At 35.8% G+C, this 19,583-nt stretch overlaps 1 protein-coding gene across 5 annotated transcripts in view; it reads right to left on the minus strand.

Moving 5' to 3' along the window:
* PI4K2B (phosphatidylinositol 4-kinase type 2 beta) overlaps nt 1-19,233 on the minus strand; it is an 80,609-nt gene extending 61,376 nt beyond the window's left edge. For all 5 annotated transcript variants that reach the window (XR_012477063.1, XM_074229689.1, XM_074229687.1 and 2 more), the window contains exons 1-6: nt 18,966-19,233; nt 9,819-9,976; nt 6,890-7,090; nt 5,187-5,318; nt 4,505-4,658; nt 2,800-2,867 (exon numbers count right to left, since the gene is read on the minus strand). Coding sequence is in view for 4 of the 5 variants with exons in the window: in XM_074229689.1 (XP_074085790.1) it covers nt 2,800-2,867; nt 4,505-4,658; nt 5,187-5,318; nt 6,890-7,090; nt 9,819-9,976; nt 18,966-19,218 (966 nt within the window). In the remaining variant the exon portion in view is untranslated. The remainder of the gene's footprint in view (nt 1-2,799; nt 2,868-4,504; nt 4,659-5,186; nt 5,319-6,889; nt 7,091-9,818; nt 9,977-18,965) is intronic.
* Nucleotides 19,234-19,583: the final 350 nt, after the last annotated feature.

Consider the following 19,583-nt stretch of genomic DNA (forward strand, 5'->3'; position numbering starts at 1 on the left):
AAACTTGTCGACAATATTTTAACAGTATGACAAATTTTAACAACTTCATACTGGAATGGGTCAGTATTAAATCAGGCCAAATCTGAGAACTATTAGTTTTTTTGTTTGTTTTATATCTGGCATTTTTATTGAATGTGTATAGGGAAAGGGGTTTGGAAAATGTATCCTCAGCTAAAATTCAAGACAAAAATATAATAGGTGCTTTTTTTTTCTTTTAGCAAAGTTTTAAAACCCTACTGAAACTATGGGATGGATTAAATCAAGAAGTGAATTTTTACAAGATTAGTTTATGGTTAGAAATACCTTTTGTATTTATAGTAATTTCAAAACATCATTCCATGTTAAAGGGAACATACTTAAAACACATACGGTAGGGGGAAAAAAAGCAAAGTTACTGTTTCCATAGGAAGTAAAGTGTTTATTTACCATATTTCAAAAACTGGCATCCTTCTAAAACACTGTACAAATATATCAGCAAGAAAATTTCCTTTTATTATTCGTAAAAATTCTATTTAAAAATATATGAATGGTTTTTATTTCATTAAATACTTCCTTACAATACAAAAAATTTTAATACTAATCTTGGAAAATTTTGGTTTCCAAATTCTCTCCTCCTCCTTCACCTCTTAAGAAGTCAAGCAGTAAGATATATACTATATTAATGTTATGTCATATAAAACATTTGCTATATTACAAAAGAGGAAAAAAAAGAATTAAGTGAAAAAATATGCTTTGTGGGGCAGCTAGGTGACACTGTGGATAGAGCACCAGCCCTGGAGTCAGGAGAACCTGAGTTCAAATTTTACCTCAGACACTTAAGATTTGCCTAGCTGTGTGATCTTGGGCAAGTCACGTAACCCCATTGCCTTGCAAAAAAAAATGCTTCAATTGTACCCAGGATTCATCAGTACTCTCTCTGGGGATGGATAATATTTTTAATCATGAATTCTTTAGAATTGAAGGACACATTCTTGGAATTAGTAATAAGATGTCCAGGTCATAGTCTAGAAAGACTCCTGGATCCAGTAGATTTAAGTATGAACATTTTTACACGATTATCATAATAGACTGATTGGCAGAAGACTAAGTAAAAACCAAGTGAAATATGGCAAAATAACAAGATATGTTCAAGGAGAGATAAACCGAAAATGGAACAGAAGAGCTAAGAAAAGGTAGCTTTAACAATTTTTTAAAAATTAGTTTTCTTATTGAAGGCCAATATGATAAATGTAATGTTCCCTCTGTACATTATGAAGTGCTCACTTCAATAAAGCCAATTAAAAATGCAAGATTAAAAATGCAAAAATCAAATTATCACTAAAAACTCAGTCATCTGGAACAGAGCAATAAAATGATTTAGGATGTGGTTATTTAAAATCCTTTGATCAAGTAAAGTCTGAATGTGTAAAATTAAAAAATATAAAGATTAGAAAAAAGTTTTAGAAATGCTTACTTTAACATTTTCTTAAATGTTTAAGGCTCCCCCCCCCCCAAAAAAAAACTTATTCAATCATCTTAAAAGCTTTTTTATTTCTGGTGCATCTATACACACACACACACACACACACACACACACACACACACACACACGTGTATATATATATATATATATGTATATATATATACACACACACACACACACACACACACACATACATATATGCATATGTGTATGACTGAATTCCAATGTCATTTGTATTATGCCTATTGTTTCTACTTTGACCTTGGCTTCCTTGCTATTTCTTACACAATACATTCTATCTTCCCTCTCTAAGGATGCTCACTGACCCTACACCTGCCTCCCTCTCCCTCCTCATCTTCTCTCTCCCAGCCCCTTGCTTCCCCAGCTAAAATCCTATCTTCATCAAGAAACCATTCCCAGTCTCCAAAATTTTTTTGCAAGGCAGTGGGGTTAAGTGGCTTGCCCAAGGCCACACAGCTAGGTAATTATTAAGTGTCTGAGGCCAGATTTGAACTCAGGTACTTCTGACTCCAGGGCCAGGGCTCTATCCACTGTGCTACCTAGCCACCCCTTCAGTCTCCAAAATTTTAATCTCACCTTCCCTCTGAAACCACCCCCCACTTTATCCTGTACATAACTTGTCTGTACATAGTTGTTTACACATTTTGTCTCTACCACTAGTTCACAATTCTTGAAAACAGGGTTTTGGGATTTCCTTTGAGTCCCTAGAACTCATGCCTGGGATAGGTCAGTTATGAAATCAGCTTACCTTATACATAACCAATTTTTTGGTTAACTAAAATATACAAACACAATATGATCACTGTTAAATTTCTGCGTAGACTGTCATAACAACATCAAAACTATTACATAAGGTGATGTGACATTTTGTCATGTTCTAAGAAACTTCAGTTCCCTGCAGTGAATGGTAATATTTGCATAATGCTGGTTCAATAATCTAAAAAAATGAGAAAAATAAACAAAAGGGGAAGCAGCAAGAAACAGATGTGCTGATAAAACCACTAGATCTTTTTTTATACTTAAAAATCACTAAAAACTACCAATTATGCAAACCAAGATTTCCAAAACTCCCCAAATTAAATGGAGCTGGTTTCATTTCCTTAGTCTATTACAAACAACGAAATGGAAAGAAAAATCAGCAAAAAGGCAATGAAAAGAAAAGACAACAAAAGAAGAGAGGAAAAGGAAAAGGGATAAAAAGGAAAAATTAAAGGAGAAGAAAAAGATTAAATGGGAAGAGGAAGATGAGAAGTCTCAAGGTCAGGAAAACTGAACAAAAATTGTTCTCTTTTAAATTAAGATATTTATTTTCTTACCTTATTGGAACTTTCATCCCCATCAATCTGTTTTTCATATTGGACTAACCAATTATCATTTCCCCTGTCTTTCAAAACAAAAATGTTATTTTATTTCATTTCTGTGAAAAGTATAACTGATTTTAGAAAAATCTAAACTCATCTCTAATCTATCCACCTGTGTCTTACCAACTTTGTTGATTATCTGTGGCACATATGCCTGGCTTCCCCCTCCATCTAGTATCACTCTAAGAAAATAGCCTTCTCTGCTGTCAGTTTGAATGGGTGGTAGAAATGTTAACCTTAGACAGACTAAACTAAAGCAAAGTAGAAAAACAAATACTTTGAAAACAAAATTGCATAATGCAAATCCAAGACACTGTTCTCTGCTAATAATGTATAAAAATCAATAACAATGTATTTATATATGCTTTTCTATGTATGAATGGCCATTTGATGCACTAAGTCATTTAAATGATAATATATATATATATATACATATACTTATATCTATAGTCCATTGATATATGTATACACACACATCACACTCAGTAAACTCTCAATTATTCATGTTTCTCAAGGATCATTCTCAATATGAATATATCCTAGGAAATTGTTAATGGGTAATAGAATTGAATTCCACAAAGATGGTCAATGAAAAGACTGCCTTCATAGCAGAATACTTTTCCTGCATCTCAGATTTTTAGTCTTTGATGGCATCATTTCCCATCTGGCTGACTTCCTGGATTTCATGTGCTTTGAAAACTCATCATTCTGTAAGATGAAATCATCTCTGTAACTCACATCTCCTCAGATCATTTCCCACCTTTGCTACAGAACTTCAACATGCTGCACCAACTCCCCCTGGATACTACTCCCTTTTCAGCTTCTTTTTTTGCAAGGCAAATGGGGTTAAGTGGCTTGCCCAAGGCCACACAGCTAGGTAATTATTAAGTGTCTAAGACTGGATTTGAACCCAGGTACTCCTAGCCACCCCCCCACTATGCCACCTAGCCACCCCCTTTCAGCTTCTTTTTATGTGTTGTCTTCACCCCATTACATTGTAAGCTTCTTGAGGGTTCTTTGTCTTAAATCTTTATATCCCCAGTACTTATCAAGATTCCTAATAAATAGCAGGCCTTTAATAAATGATTATTGGCTATTGACTATCCTAATGCCTCTAGAAGAAGAAACAAATTCCTCTGCTTGACATTATAGTTTTCTGGCTTCATCTTACTTTGTAGGCTGGTTATACTCTACTCCCCTTTATTATATATATTCAATCACAAATTCCAGTCAAATTAGCCTTCTTCTTCCCTTATCTCTATGTAGGTTGTATCCATGCTAAAATTCTCTTCTTTCTCATCTTTCTCCTGGAATCTATAAGCCTCCTTAATGGTTTCAGCTCAACTGCCCCCACCTTAAACAGAATTTTTCTGATGTCCCAAGTTGTTAGGGTCCCTACAAATAACTCTGTCTCTCTCCTGAGTCTTATTTGTGACCAGGGATCCACTAATGGTCTAGTTCACTTCTGTATTTTTATACCCATTGTCTAGAGCTGCTTGATAAATGCTTGTGTTTGACAGATTTTCTATCAAGTAGAAAACAGATGTGGTCTTGATCTTGCCCTTGCTGCCAAACTCAAGACCTAACAAGGCTTAAAAGACAACAGTACCTTAAATTGACTATAAACTATTGGGTATAACTGGTAACAAAAGTTCAATACCTGTATTTCTGATGATGTAATCCAAAACAACTAATCTCTCAAACTGTGATTGAAGCTGTTTTCTAATATTCTCAGGTAAAGGATCAGCTTCAAATTTCCTAAGCCAATAATCAGCTTCCTTATAACCATCAACAAACATCTGAAAGGAGCCCACCTGTAATTTTAATGGCTGTGGTTAGAAGAGATGACTAAAACTATAAAAGACCAAATTTTTAAAGTATCACCAATTTTTTCCATAATATGAACCATGTTTTATGCAAACACTTTTAAAATGAAGCAATTCAAAGAATTCTCAAAGAGAACAGACATTTCCTATTTGTTTTTATCTTAAGATATCACATTTCTGTGGTTAACTTAGGATTTTAGTAGCTTCCTTAAGCTCTCCCTTTAAAGAACTTTAGATTAAATAGCAGGAATAAGAGATACAAAAAGTCTGCTTCTTTATTTAGCAATATTTACCCTTTCTGATAAAGGGATTAAAAACATAAAAAGTTTCAAGTTCAAAGTCAATGTGAAACATATGGCTGTATGTGAATTTTTGTTGAATTTCTCTATTTGAATACATTTCAAAATGTCACAATTAAACAATCAAGTAGCAGTTTAAAAAAATGACAATTTTTGCTGTTTAAAAAAATTCTAATCATTATGAGGTTTCTCTCAAATACAAGTTTTAGTGACTTACCTTGGGAGGTAATCCTATTCGATGAAATTTTTTGCCCACTTTTGGTACTTTTTCTAGAGCATATTTTTTGCCTCTTGATTTTGCACGGTCTATTGCACTGTAGTTAAATGTCTCACTCACAAGCCAGACCACCTAAAAAATACACATTTTAAGTTCTACACCAAAAGTTAAGTGTCACTAGTAATTACAAAAAAAAAAACCTAACAAACACAAAGATCAGGAGACATAATAACAAAAAAGGTCTAATTAGTTTTTTAAACTTTGTGATTAAACTACTTAGCCAGGCTTTGAGCATATGTCTAGGGATAGAACTATATGTCTACTGCTAGAGGAGCAATCTAGTCAAATTTGGAGGAATTTGTCACCGGGCTTACTACAGGATAAAATTTTCAGCCATGGTACCTCTTGAAGATGATCTCTACTAAGTTTAAGAAGAGTTTCAATTTAAGTTGCCAAGGGAAGAATTCATAATGATGAAACCACAGATCCCTGAAAAATGTACATGCATGCTTTTTTTCCCCCTTTTACATGTATTTATATTCCTTATTTTGTCTGTTCATTTCTTTGCTGGGTAGTCACATTAACAGTAAATATTTTTAAAAATCAATTTAAGAGTCATAATTTGTTATTTACATATTTATGAACCAGGTTACATGAGCAACAAATTTTAGGAGCACAAACTATAGCAGGTTTAAGGGAATTGTTTTGAAATTATATCATATACACAACTGGGAGAGAAACTGAGAAAGCAAAGTCATGGGTGGTGACGGGACATCAAGGATGAATAGATTCATTTTACAACTCCAGAAGGCAAATTTAGAACTAATGGCTAGAAGTTAGAAAAAGACAAATTTTGGATTGAAATAATAACTTGATAGAAAGCTGTTTAAAAATGAAATGGGCTAACTAATGATGGAGAAAGCTATGTTGAGATGTACTGGAAGAATTGTGCAATTTGGGTCAAAGTTGAACTAGATAACTTCTGAGTAGAAACTCACCCATACAATAAAGTCCCCCTAAACAAAAGTTAAGTACTTAATATGAATATATAAACATTGAGGGCTTTTGTCAGCTTGTGTCAGTCTTAATTAAAGAATGTCAAAAGTAATCACAAATCCAAGAGAGTAAAGTGAAATCAAACAAAAACCCCTGAACAGAATGGACTATGAAGGTTCACTGTTTTCATGCAATTCTGAAAATAAAAAATAAAAGTCTAAAAAATAAGTAATAAAAATAAGAAGTATTAGACCATTAGGGTGTCTTCATTTTCAAGAATATTTAAATATTCTCTAATTCCCAGTTCCTTTTCATTTTAAAGTTCTCCATTTTTTTCTTTTATTTGAACAGCTCCTAACTACTCTTATCTACATAAATGTCAACTAATCTCTAATCATCTCCAACCTAACTGAACACAGGAGGATGGATACCTGGAAAGACTCTTAGAGACCATATAGTTCAACTCCACACCTCCCCTCTTGACTCAAATTGAATAAATGAAAAGTTAAGTGGTTAGGACATGAAGTCCAAGATTGTGCAAGGACTAGGTGACAGAGAAAATAATCTGAACTCAGTTTCTCTTACTACAAAGCCAGTGCTCTTTCTCTCTGAAACACAATGTCTCTTTAAGACCTGAAATAGCAACTAAGCAAGTTTATTCCACATAACAAATGAAGTATTACTTTTAAGCTAATTATCATTTTTACCTTTGTTTTTGGTACAACTCCCAGACCAAGCTTTTCATCCACAAGATAGGCACCAGCCTCAGAAAGATAACCCTGATTAGGAACAAGGCAACCTCTGCCAAAACAGCAAGGGCAGCATATTTTATGAAAATATTTGGTCCATTTTGGATTTAGATGACCATAAGGTTCTTCAGATTTTGGTTTAAAGACACCAATAATTTTCTACAAAAGAAAAATTAATATAAATAGGTTTTAATTATTTACACAATTAAACAAAAAATCATAAATTTATATTCTACATTTTAACACATAATTTTTAGATGACTTATTTTGTATAGTTAAAGAAGGCAGAATCAGTGCTCTTTTTAGTATGCTATTTTTCTTATAATAATATTAAGAGTTCCAATTTATAAACCATATCAAGGGTTACATTAATTTTTTTCCTGTTTAGGAACCAATTTGAAATACATACTTTACTTTCCTTCTAATAAAGGAGCATCTGTTCTGATGCTGAAAGATTTCATGTACTCAAATGATCTAAACTCTGAATAAATCTTCATTATTTATTTCTTACAAATAACATAGTCAGAGACCTGGAGATTATATTTTCTTTTGAACCAAGAAATATTAACTTTGCAACAGACTTAACAATATATCAAAGTGTAATAACTAATATTAGCATGAAGATACAAAGCATAAAATAAGAAATCAAGAACAAAGAACAAGAAAATCAAATTGCCCCCATACATTATCTGACATTTTAAAAAAAGCTAACAATGTAATATTTTTAAATTTTAAGAATTTAGTGCTCCCAAATTTTTTAAATTCGGTCAATTTAAAACTAGTATTTCTTTGTAGAAATAAGTGTTGGCTATGAATTAATCAAAAGGTTTTAGAAAAGGTTAGATGTACTGAAGGAGGGGAAAATTAGGAAGGAGATGATATAGCCAAATAAATTTATTTTTTGAGCCAGAACTATTTTTGGATTCACTTTTGTTTTGTTAACTTCAAACAACAAATCTAGACAAAATGAGTGTAAGACTAGACTGGGGTTAGTTTGAAAGTAAGATTAGAGTATTTTAGCAGATTGTATCTTTGATACTGAGCCAAGAGGGTAACTACTCTAGCCCCATCTTAGAAGAATGGTTTCCACTGCAAGTAAAATGATAGTCCCTACAAGTACTCTGATTTGGTCAAACAGCTTAGTAAAAAAAAAAAAAAGTTGCAGTATGTTTACAGAAGGGTGACTAGAATGATTAAGGGTCTAGAGATCATGCTAATATGAAGTTCTGCTGAAGAGACAAAAGAAGGTTATCACTGAGAGAAGACATGATAGATGATGGAGATTTAAAAAATGGTTAATCAGTGGATGTCATAAAGAAACAAAATTAGGCTTGGTGCTATCATTATTATCACATTTAATTAAGTGCTTACTCTATTCCAAACAGTAGAAAACTTCTAAATTGAGTTGTCAAAAAGTGGAATGTGCTTCCTTGGGAGGTAATGAGTTCCTTACTAGAGTCTTTCAAGCAAGGACAGGTTGACTACTTATTGAGGACACTGTGGAAGATACTATTAGCGGCACAAAAAGCCTCTTGTCCCAATAGAATGTAAGTTTCTTTAGGGCAAGGGAATGCTTCCTTTTTGTCTTTGACTTTCAAGCACTTGACATACTTGTTGAACTTCTGAATTCCAACTGAGGTATATGGATTGGCCTCTGAGTCTCCCTTCAAGCACTGAGATTGTGTGACTGAAATGGCCAGCATCATCTCTAAGATAAGATTAATTTCTATATTAAATAAATATACTCAATTTCACCAAATTTCAAAACTTCAGAAAGTTTCATCAGCTTTTTAAAACATTTTAGGGCGGCTAGGGGGCACAGTGGATAGAGCACCAGCCCTGGAGTCAGGAGCACCTGAGTTCAAATCCGGCCTCAGACAGTTAATAATTACCTCACTGTGTGGCCTTGGGGAAGCCACTCAACCCTATTTGCCTTGAAAAAAAAAAACCCTAAAAAAACCACCAAACACATTTTAAACTACTGAAAGCAATTACTATATATTTGACTTAATGGTACAGTGTCTAGAGACCTAGCAATATTCGGGCTTAATAAAATATTTTAAAATTAATACTAGGCAATAAAAAAGCAATTTATGACTTTTAGCAAAAGTCAGTGAACTAAAGTACTACATTCTTAAATAAAAATAATTTTATTAAGAGTTGCTCTAGGGGCGGTTAGGTGGCACAGTGGATAGAGCACTGACCCTGGAGTTAGGAGGACCTGAGTTCAAATCTGGCCTCAGACACCAATAATTACCTAGCTGTGTGGCCTTGGGCAAGTCACTTAACCCCATTGCCTTGCCAAAAAACCTAAAAAGAAAAGAGTTGCTCTGTATTTTCTTTTATTTAGGATTATCAGTTATTGAGGGTTGACTTTTTTTCTGAACAAAGTGATCATGAGTTTGATGGAAAAAATCTCTAGGAATACTGGTTAATTCTATACTTGTTTTAAAAAGTTTTAATAATCAAATTATGAACTAATTACTAATATCCAAAAGATTTATCTTTTAAAATCTTTTATGTCAAAAAAACAAACTAAAAAAAAAAAGCAGACAAAATAACATGCATATCTTGATTCTAATTCTGTAAAAAACACATGTTTACAAAAGTTAAAAGTTTAATAAAGTCATTAGTTCTATTTTTTGTTGAATCGTGTTGGTCATAAAGCTTTTTTTTGCCATGCAATGGGGTTAAGTGACTTGCCCAAGGTCACACAGCAAGGTAATTATTAAGTGTCTGAGGCCGGATTTGAACTCAGGTCCTCCTTACTCTAGGGCCAGTGCTCTATCCATGGCACCCACCACAAAGGTGCCCCCCTACCCATATAGCTTTAAAAAAAATTCATACAGGAAAAGAATATAATACATTTTTTCTATAAAATTCTCACCCCTTTGGGATCCTTGACAAAATAACTCCCGCTTGAACCTTGAGAGATTCTTTCTGGGAGAACTCCACAGTCTATTGCTTGCTCTGCTCTCAGTATTATATCAGCAAATTCTGGATCCTCCAAGAATATGTTCATGTCTGAAGTACCTCCAAAATTTACTGCATTAAAAGATATGTTAATACAACATGAGACTTAATAAAATAATAAAAAAAGACAATACAGCAATGGAGGTGATTCAGGATTCCAAAGTATAAGTGAAACAGCAATATTTGATGTAAAATAATACAAACTAGGAAAATGATGCAAAAAATGGTATAAAATTAGAATGATTTTAACCTTTGAACTTTCCTATATTTAATACTAATGTTCAGACAGTGCAAAATGAATAATGATCTGTAGCACTGTATTTTTTGATAAAACTTTCCTTAATCATTAGCAGTTCTTTACCATTTTCATTCAGTTCTCAAAATGATGGAAGGATGCTGCGAAAGGAATAAAAGAAATCAGGAGATGCATAGTCAAATTATTTTCATCTCTTTTTTGGAAGATATGCTGAATATCAATGTTTTGGGGATTATAAAAATTCTGTCACTTTTAAGTCTGTGAAAGAAGTTAGATACTTGCTTAACTAATTGAAGGGAAAGTACACTGTAAACTTTAAAGGATCATTAATGCACATTTCAACACATACATGTTATCATTTACTACTACTTCAAAGGCAGTATGCTAATTACAAATAATTATTTCAAATGTCTGAGGATGTATTATCTATCTCCCTAATTCAAAGTATATGAACCTAAAAACAATAAAATAGCATTTATTTTAAAACTACTCCATATTTCAGGTTTTTCAGACTAGCCTTCCTCACTATCTAGATAATATTCTTTTTTTCTTCATGTATCAGTTCTTTATTTTATTAACATTTTATTTGTTTTGCAATTATATACAACAGTAATATGCACCCATCATTTTTTGCAAGGCTCTGAATTCTACAATTCCCCCCCCCCCTCTCCCCCAGAAGGCTGTCTGACTTTCTCTACATTGTTTCCAAGCCATACATTGATGTAAATTGAATGCTATAAGAGTAAACATAAAAATAAACATACATCCCTCCTTCCCTCCCCAGAAGATGGGAAACCTCAAGAATAGAGAGAAAAAAAATGTACTTCAGTCTGTGTTCAGATTTCAATGGCTCTGTCTCTGGGGAGAGTTGCTTTCTTTATCATAAGTCCACCAGAGAAGTTGCTTCAATATTTTTCCCTCAGTTGCTATTACTAGCTGTACCTCCACTCTATTTCTAGATAATATTCTTATCTTTTATTTTACCTCGAATGCCAACTTTAAGAACTTATATCCAAAAATGCGTTTTTGATGATCCTTTGAAAATTGATCTTTGAAATTCAGTGAATATATGACATAGAGAAGTAAAGTTATATATGATAACTGGGTTCTCAGGAAGAGTCCACAGAAAGGCATTTCCTGGTTCATCTGATACCATGTTAATAAGCTACAGAGCATGTATAACAATGTTTCTAGATTAGGTTACATAGTGAGTTATATAGCACAGTATTGTTCAAAGTGAGGAAGGTGACAGTTCACTTTATTGTCATATATAAGGACTGACTGAAGAAATTTGAGATCCTGAAGAATTAAAGAATTTTTTTTGGAGGGGGGAGAGACATGATATTTGTCTCAAATTATTTTAAAGACTGTTAGGCAGAAAAAATGTTTATTTTATTTGTTTTTGTTTGGTCACAGAGGGCAAAAGTAAAATCTTCAGGTGGAAGTGATAGGGAAATAAATTCTTATCAATTTTAAGAAAAAAATTATTAACAAATAAAGTATAAAATTTGGTTCTCAGCAATACAAAGATCTAAGAGTATTCCAAAAGACTTATGCTGGAAAATGCTATCCATATCCAGACTAAGAACTATGGAATCTGAATGCAGGGTAAAGCATACTATTTTTACTTTTGTTTTCTTTCCTTTTGTTCTGATTATTCTTTCACAACATGAAGGTGGAAATGGTTAATATGATTGTACATGTATAACCTATATCAGATTACTTGCTATCTTGGGAAGGGGGAAGAGAAAAGAGGGAGAAAAATTTAGATAACAGAATTTTATAAAAGTGAACATTGAAGACTAAAATAATTTTAAAGGGAGGAAAAAAAAATTGAAATTAAGAATTAGAGAGATCCAAATGTAATCCAAAGCAAGAGGTAAGACAACCATGTGCTAGAGATACTGTAGAGGCAGTAACTATATTTCAGTCATACAGCTCCATAACTTCTAGCTTGGGGAACTGCAGGGCAGACCCTGATATAGGATTGTCTGACCATGAGATAGGTCATGAATAGGCTTGAAAGAATGAGGCCTGTTCCATAGCAGACAAGATAAGGTGAGGGAGGGGTGGGGGTAGGGGAAAGGTATTGTATAAGCCATGATCTAAGAGAAATATGCTGAAACCTAGAAGAGGCAATCGATTCAGAAAAATTTTGAAGTTTCCTTATTACCTCCTTATTGCAAAGCTCAATTTTCTTCTTTACTTTCTAAACTTCATGTTTTTTTTCTTCACCAACCTCAATGAAGAAGAGAATGAAATCTCACTGCTTCAAGGACAGGAGATTAATAAGCAAAAAGCTAGTGACTTTTTAAGGTACTGAGTTTTTACTGCTACCAACAATGAGATACAAAGAGTTAACAAAAATAGCTCTTCTCTATAACACTTTTCTGCCCTTCTTTATTCACTTAGAACCTGTAGAGAAAAAAAAAATCTACACAGATAATAGTGTTACTGGGTACATTAAAAATCTGATTTGTCCCTTTTTAGGAGCACTAATACTTAAAGAGTATGGAATATATTTTAAAATGGTCCAAGGAAAAGAGGAAGAACCCTAAAAGAGGAGGTCTAGTACTTGTTAAAGGAATTGTTGCAGTATGAAGAGGAAAGCCATCTCTCCTTTCTTTTCTTCCTCTTTGGTACCACCCTGCCCCTACAAATACAAAATGAAGCTTTCATTGGAGTTAGTCTAAGTCAGGGAACTAAAGAAGGGTATCTTAAGAGCAGTGGTGGCACAGGGCAAGAATTGGGAAATGCCAAAAGGCAGCAGTTGGAAAGGGAAAGAGAATTCTTATGGCTATCTGAATTCAATGTGTGCAGTTGTCTGATAATTCAGACCTTACATAAAGGATGTACTAGGTTAGTTGTAGGTACTGTCTATACTTCAAACTAAATAACAAATCCACCATTGAAGACCATCTCAAATCTGTAGCCTATCATCAGAGATTTGGTTAAGAAGCTGACTCTCCCAAGAAACCATTCCCAGAAGTCTATCAGATTACTCCTTTGCCTCTTTATTCCTTATTTCATATTATACTTAGCATTTCTCATGGTGAATTTTCTGCAAAGGCTCTATTTTGTGCTTTGCTTCTGTATTTCCTCAGTATCGTGCCTATCAGAGGTTTTGACTAAATATTTATTGAATTGAATCATATCTTTCAGTTCAAATTCAGGCTAGGACTAGTGTTAATTCTCAAAATAACAAAGAACTAACCAAAAGCAAAGTTGGGCTTTTACTTTTACTAATTATTATTATTATTATTATTATTATTATTATTATTATTAGCCATATTGTCTTATTTAAGTCTTCTAGCTCTTTCAGTCTGGGAAGAGGGAATAGTTATTCTTTTTGTTTTGTTTTGTTTTTGCAAGGCAAATGGGGTTAAGTGGTTTGCCCAAGGCCACACAGCTAGGTAGTTATTCTTTAAAAATATAAAAATTCCTTCTATAACATCTTAGATATGTTGTCACCCAGACTTGTTAAAACACATTTATAGTATGCTCATTATTATACTGAAAAGTCCATTCCATTTCTGAAAAAATTTCTTATAGAAAGCTCTCCTAAATAGACTCTGGCTTGTCAATGTTCCCCACTTAAGATGTGACATTCTAAAATGAACACACTTTAAATATGATCTGACCAGGGCAGAGTACAGTAGAACTATGGAGCTCTTTTCTGAATACCATATTTCTAATAATGAAGCCTAAGATCCAATTCAGTTTAACAAATGCTTATTAAGCACCTCACAAATGCAGCAAATTGTGCTAAACAATAGATACAAAACAAAGGTCCATCAGAAAGCTTACAATTCAGTGGAGGAAATAAGACGTGTGAAAAATCAGTATAATAAGATTATCATAGCAGGTCCAAATAGAATGTGAGATTATTATTTTTTAAGTTTTACAACGCAGAGGTAATTATTATGTGCTAATACCGGATTTGAACTCAGGTCCTCCTGACTCCAGGGCTGGTACTCTATCCACTGTGCCAACTAGCTGCCCCCAGTAAGAGAGATTATTTAAGGGAATAAATTATTTAAGGGGGGAAAAAGTTAGAATTTAGAGAAATCTTCATGGAGGAAGGGAGCAACTAAATAAGGCTTTAAGGGAAGGTGGTGAATGAATTGTAATGGCAGAGGTGTTCTTTCCAAGACCTGAAGAAGAGTATGTACAATGTCAAAGAGATAGGAAACAACTCCATGGAATCATCGTGGTTTTCCTTCAACACAGAAACTGCTAAAAGAATAGGTAATGTGATGAAGTTGGAAAAGTAGGCTGGAGTTGAATTATGGGGAGGACCTAAATAACCTTAATTACTAAAGCTGAAGAGTATGTATTTCATTCAGCAAGAAACTGAGGTTTTTGAGAAAACAAGTGATATGGCTAGATTTGTATATTAGAGTGATTATTGTGACAGTGATATGAAAGATTACTGACAATTATCCTAACAATTCATAAAATCACTTCTATTGTCATAGTTGTAAGAAAATCTAGAGACAGGGAGACAAGTTAGAAAACATTACAATATCCCAAGCAATAGCTTCCCTGAGTAGAATGAGGGAGTGGTAGTACTGGTAGCACAAAAGATATCACAGAGCTAAACAAGGTAAGGTTTTGTAGCAGATTGGATAAAAGGGGAAAGAAGCAAAAATGATTCATGTTTCCAACCAGGATAAATGAAAAGACAAGAGTAATATACCAAAGAGAAAAGGAAGTTTAATGAGAGTGGGTGGCACACAAAACCACTGTAACCAAGATCAAAAGAAATGTAGTAAAATTGGGAAACAATTCTTGCAACTAGTATTTCTGGCAAAGGACTCATTTCTAAAATATACAGAGAACTGAGTCAAACTTTCAAAAAAACAAGCCATTCCCCAATTGACAAATGGTCAAAGGATATGCAAAGGTGATTTACAGCTGAGGAAATCAAAGCGATCCACAGTCATATGAAACATTGTTCCAAATCATTACTGATTAGAGAAATGCAAATTAAAGCACCTCTGAGATACCACCTCACACCTCTCAGACTGCCAATATGACCAGAAAGGACAATGATTAATGTTGGAAGGGATGCCGGAAATCTGGGACACTAATACATTGGTGGAGCTGTGAACTCATCCAACCTTTCTGGAGAGCAATTTGGAATTATGCCCAAAGGGCAACAAAAATGTGCATACCCTTTGATCCAGCGATAGGCACTACTGAGTCTATACCCTGACGAGATTATGAAAACGGGTAAAAACATTACTTGTACAAAAATATTTATAGCAGTCCTGTTTGTGGTGGCAAAGGATTGGAAATTAATTGAATGTCCTTCAATTGAGGAATGGCTTAACAAACTGTAGTATATGTATGTCATGGAACACTATTGTTCTATCAGAAACCAGGAGGGATGGGAATTCAGGGAAGCCTGGAAGGATTTGCATGAACTGATGCTGAGTGACATAAGCAGAACCAGAAAAACATTGTACACCCTAACAGCAACATGGGGGCGATGATCAACCTTGATGGACTTGCTCATTCCAACAATGCAACAACCAGGGACAATTTGGGGCTGTCTGCAATTGAGAATACCATCTGTATCCAGCGAAAGAATTATGGACTTTGAACAAAGACCAAAGACTATTACCTTCAAATTAGAAAAAATAAAACCAGTATCTTATTATGTAATTTTACTATCTCATACTTTATTTTTGTTCCTTAAGGATATGATTTCTGTCATCACATTCAACTGACATCAATGTATACCATGGAAACAATGTAAAGATAATAGAATGTCTTCTGTGGGGGGTGGGGGAGGGAAGCAAGAATCGGGGAAATATTGTAAAACTCAAAATAAAAAAAATCTAAAACTCTAAAGTGGATGGGATTGGAGTAGGACTAGGGAGTAGAAGTGAGAAACAGAGAGGAAGAAATGTGTAATTTTGGATATATATTAAATTTGAGGTAACAGCAATATATCTGGGTAAAAGTTATGATGTTTGTCAGCCTCAAGAAGATTACTATGGCAACAATGGTAGTAGTATTAGAGGATCCTAGATACAGAACTGGAAGAAACTTTAAAGTTTTTTTAGTCTAATCCCTTCATCTCTAGAGATGAGGAAACTGAGGCTTAGAAAGGTCAGGTAACATATACTGTTATAGAGATTTTATGGTTCTGCACTGGGTTGTAAATTAAAGTCCTAGAACACAATTAGGCACCCCAAGAGTGTAAAGGTTAGAGGGGGAGAGTTGGGATCATATGGGAGGCTATTAAAATAATCCAAGCAAAAAGAAATGAAAATTTAAACAACAGTGGGAGATCCACTTAATCTGTTTTTACTTTCATCTTTGTATATACTTCCTTTACTTAAAAAACTACTTACACATACATTAAAAAAAAAAATCCCAGAAAGATCTGTTTTGTTGTAAATTTAAAGATTTGAAAATCTCTCCCTAAGGTAGCCTCTTAGTGTGTAATGAATTTGGACGAGATGATCTTTAAGATTCCTTCCAGCTCTAAATTTTGATCCCACAGAAGAGGTAAATTGTATCAGCTGTGGGGCAGTGGATAAAGCACCAGCCCTGGAGTCAGGAGTACCTGAGTTCAAATTTGACCTCAGACACTTAATAGTTGCCTAACTGTGTGATCTTGGGGTAGTCACTTAACCCTATTGCATTCAATAAATACATTTTTTAAAAACCAATTATATTAGCTGGACACAGCACATAGAATCTGAAGATATAGGTTCAAACGTTGACTCTAAAAGTTATTAGCTCTATGTCCTTGGACAAATTTCTCACATTAGCTCTATGTCCTTGGACAAATTTCCTCTGTGCTTCACACATAACAGATAAAGTTTATTGCTAAGGTTCCTTAGAGTAATTTTGAAATCTATTACCTGTTTTAGTAAGTTTCCAAGCTTATTTTGGAAATCATTTAATATAATCTTTAATTTAATTTACTATTTATATAATTCACAACTTGAAATATACTTACAGAAAAGTGCATTGCTTATATTTAGGAATAGGAAAAACCCTCGGTATATTGATGACTAAACGGAAGTGGGTGGGGAAAACTTGGAAGCAAAACAAGAGGTCAACAAGTCTATCTTCACTGCAAAAAAATTACTTTAATCCTTTAGCTATATATCAATTATCATATTAACTTTTCTGGATAGAAAAATAAACTTAGTATCAACATTTACCTCATCAAGCCTCAATTAATCTACCATATGTACAATTTAAGAAATGCAGATGGACTTGAGGTTACAACTAAGTCAATGAATAGAATATGACTTAATTTAGATGCAAAATGGAGATATTCATGTGAATAGGCTTGAGCAGTTTTCTATTATCATCACAGACTATACGCTTTTTAAAAAAATCAATAAACATTCTCCATTAGGATATCAAATTAATACAAAACTTAAGTCACCCACATGCACACACAACTTTTTTTGACTATGCTTACAAAGTTTGAAATTTTCCATATGGATATCAAACCAGTTCAAACCAGGTTAAAGCAGACTTTCTTGGTCAACACTTAACAAAAAAGTTTGAAACTCTCCACAAAGATATAAAAGTAGTTCAAAGCTTACACAAACACACACACAAACCACGGAAACTTCGTTAAAACACACAAGGGGGTAGCTAGGTGACACAGTGCATAGAGCAATGGCCCTGGAGTCAGGAGTTCAAATCTAACCTTGGACACGTGATTAATTGCCTAGCTGTGACTTTGGGCAAGTCACTTAACCCTATGCCCTAAATAAATAAATAAACAAATAAACAAATAAATAAATAAATAAAATAGAACACATACAACTTTCTTGATAAGGCTTACAAAGTTTGAAATTCTCTATAAAGATTCCAAACTAATTCAACCCCCCTCCCCTCACACACATTGTCTCTCATGCTTTCTTGACAAAGTTTGAAATTCCACCTGCTACAGGATATCAAAGTCACGCAAACTTTGTTAAAACACACAAACACAACTTTCTTAACAAAGCTTACAAAGTTTTGAAATTCTCTATAAAGCTATTCAACTAAATGAAACCTTATTAACACACACACAAACTTTCTTGACAATGCTTACAAAGTTTGAAATTCTCCATAAAGATAACATTCAACCCTCCCCCCACACACACATTCTCTCTCACACTTTCCCGACAAAGTTTGAAATTCCATCTGCTATAGGATACCAAAGTCATGCAAACTTTGTTAAAACACACACAAACACAACTTTACAAAGTTTTGAAATTCTCCATAAAGCTACCAAACGAATTCAAACCTTATAAACACACACACTTTCTTGACAAAGGTTACAAAGTTTGAAATTCTCCATAAAGATAACATTCAACCCTCCCCACCACATACACACACACACATTCTCTCTCACGCTTTCCCGACAAAGTTTGAAATTCCATCTGCTACAGGATACCAGTCATGCAAACTTTGTTAAAACACACACAAACACATATACAAGTTGGGGGGGGGTCAATGTTTACAATCTGAAATTCTCCATGGGGATCGGACACTGAAGCAAACTTTGTTAAAACACAGACACAACGTCCTTGACAGTGTTTACAAAGTCTGAGATTCTCCTTAGGGACAGAAAACGGGGGCAAACTTAATCAAAACGGAGACGGACGCACAGACACAACTTTCCGGACAAAGTGGACAAGCTGGCTGCAGCCCACGCCCCTCCCCGGACGCCCCTCCGCGGACGCCCCCCCCCTCCGCGGACGCCCCCTCCGCGGACCCCCTCCGCGGACGCCCCCCCCCCCCCCCGCAGGCTGGCCCGGACGCAGGGGCCGCCGCTACCTGCCGGCAGGAGGCGCTGGCGGGCCTCGCCCCCTGGCAGGAGCAGCTCCCCCTCCTCGCCGCCGTCCGACGCCGTGTCCGCGGCCCCCGGGGCGCCGCCGCGCCCGCCTCCCTCGGCGCCCCCGACGACTCTGACGGCGCCGCCCGGAGGGGCCCGGCCCGGCCTCGGCAGCAGCGGCTCCCGCTCCTCGTCCTCGGCCCCGTCGGGGCCCCCAGCGGCGCCCCGCGGCCCCGGTTCCCCGGCCTCCGCCATGGCCGCCGCCTCCCCGCGCTCGGCGCCCCGGAGCTGAGCCGGCTCAGGCGGCAGACAGGCTGCGGCCGGCTCCGGACATCGCGGCTCCGAGCCCGCGGCGGGCTCCCGGGCCGCCTCCCGCCTCCCGCTGGGGAGCGCCGGCGCCACCTCCTCGGAGCCCGGCCCCGCCGCCGCGGCGCGCAGGCGCGATGGTCGCGGGCTGGAGCCGGCGCCGGGGGCGGGGCGGGGCGGGGCGGGGGCGGGGCCGGGCGGCCTCGGCATTTAAAGGGGCAGCAGCCCGCCTGCCACGTCGGAACCCCGAAGCTTCCGGCGCCGCCGCCTGGCTTTGGAGCCTTGGGCCACTTGCGCTGCGCTGCGCTGCGCTG

The sequence above is a fragment of the Macrotis lagotis genome, chromosome 3, assembly GCF_037893015.1.
Source record: "Macrotis lagotis isolate mMagLag1 chromosome 3, bilby.v1.9.chrom.fasta, whole genome shotgun sequence".
In the NCBI taxonomy this organism is placed as follows: Eukaryota; Metazoa; Chordata; class Mammalia; order Peramelemorphia; family Peramelidae; genus Macrotis; species Macrotis lagotis.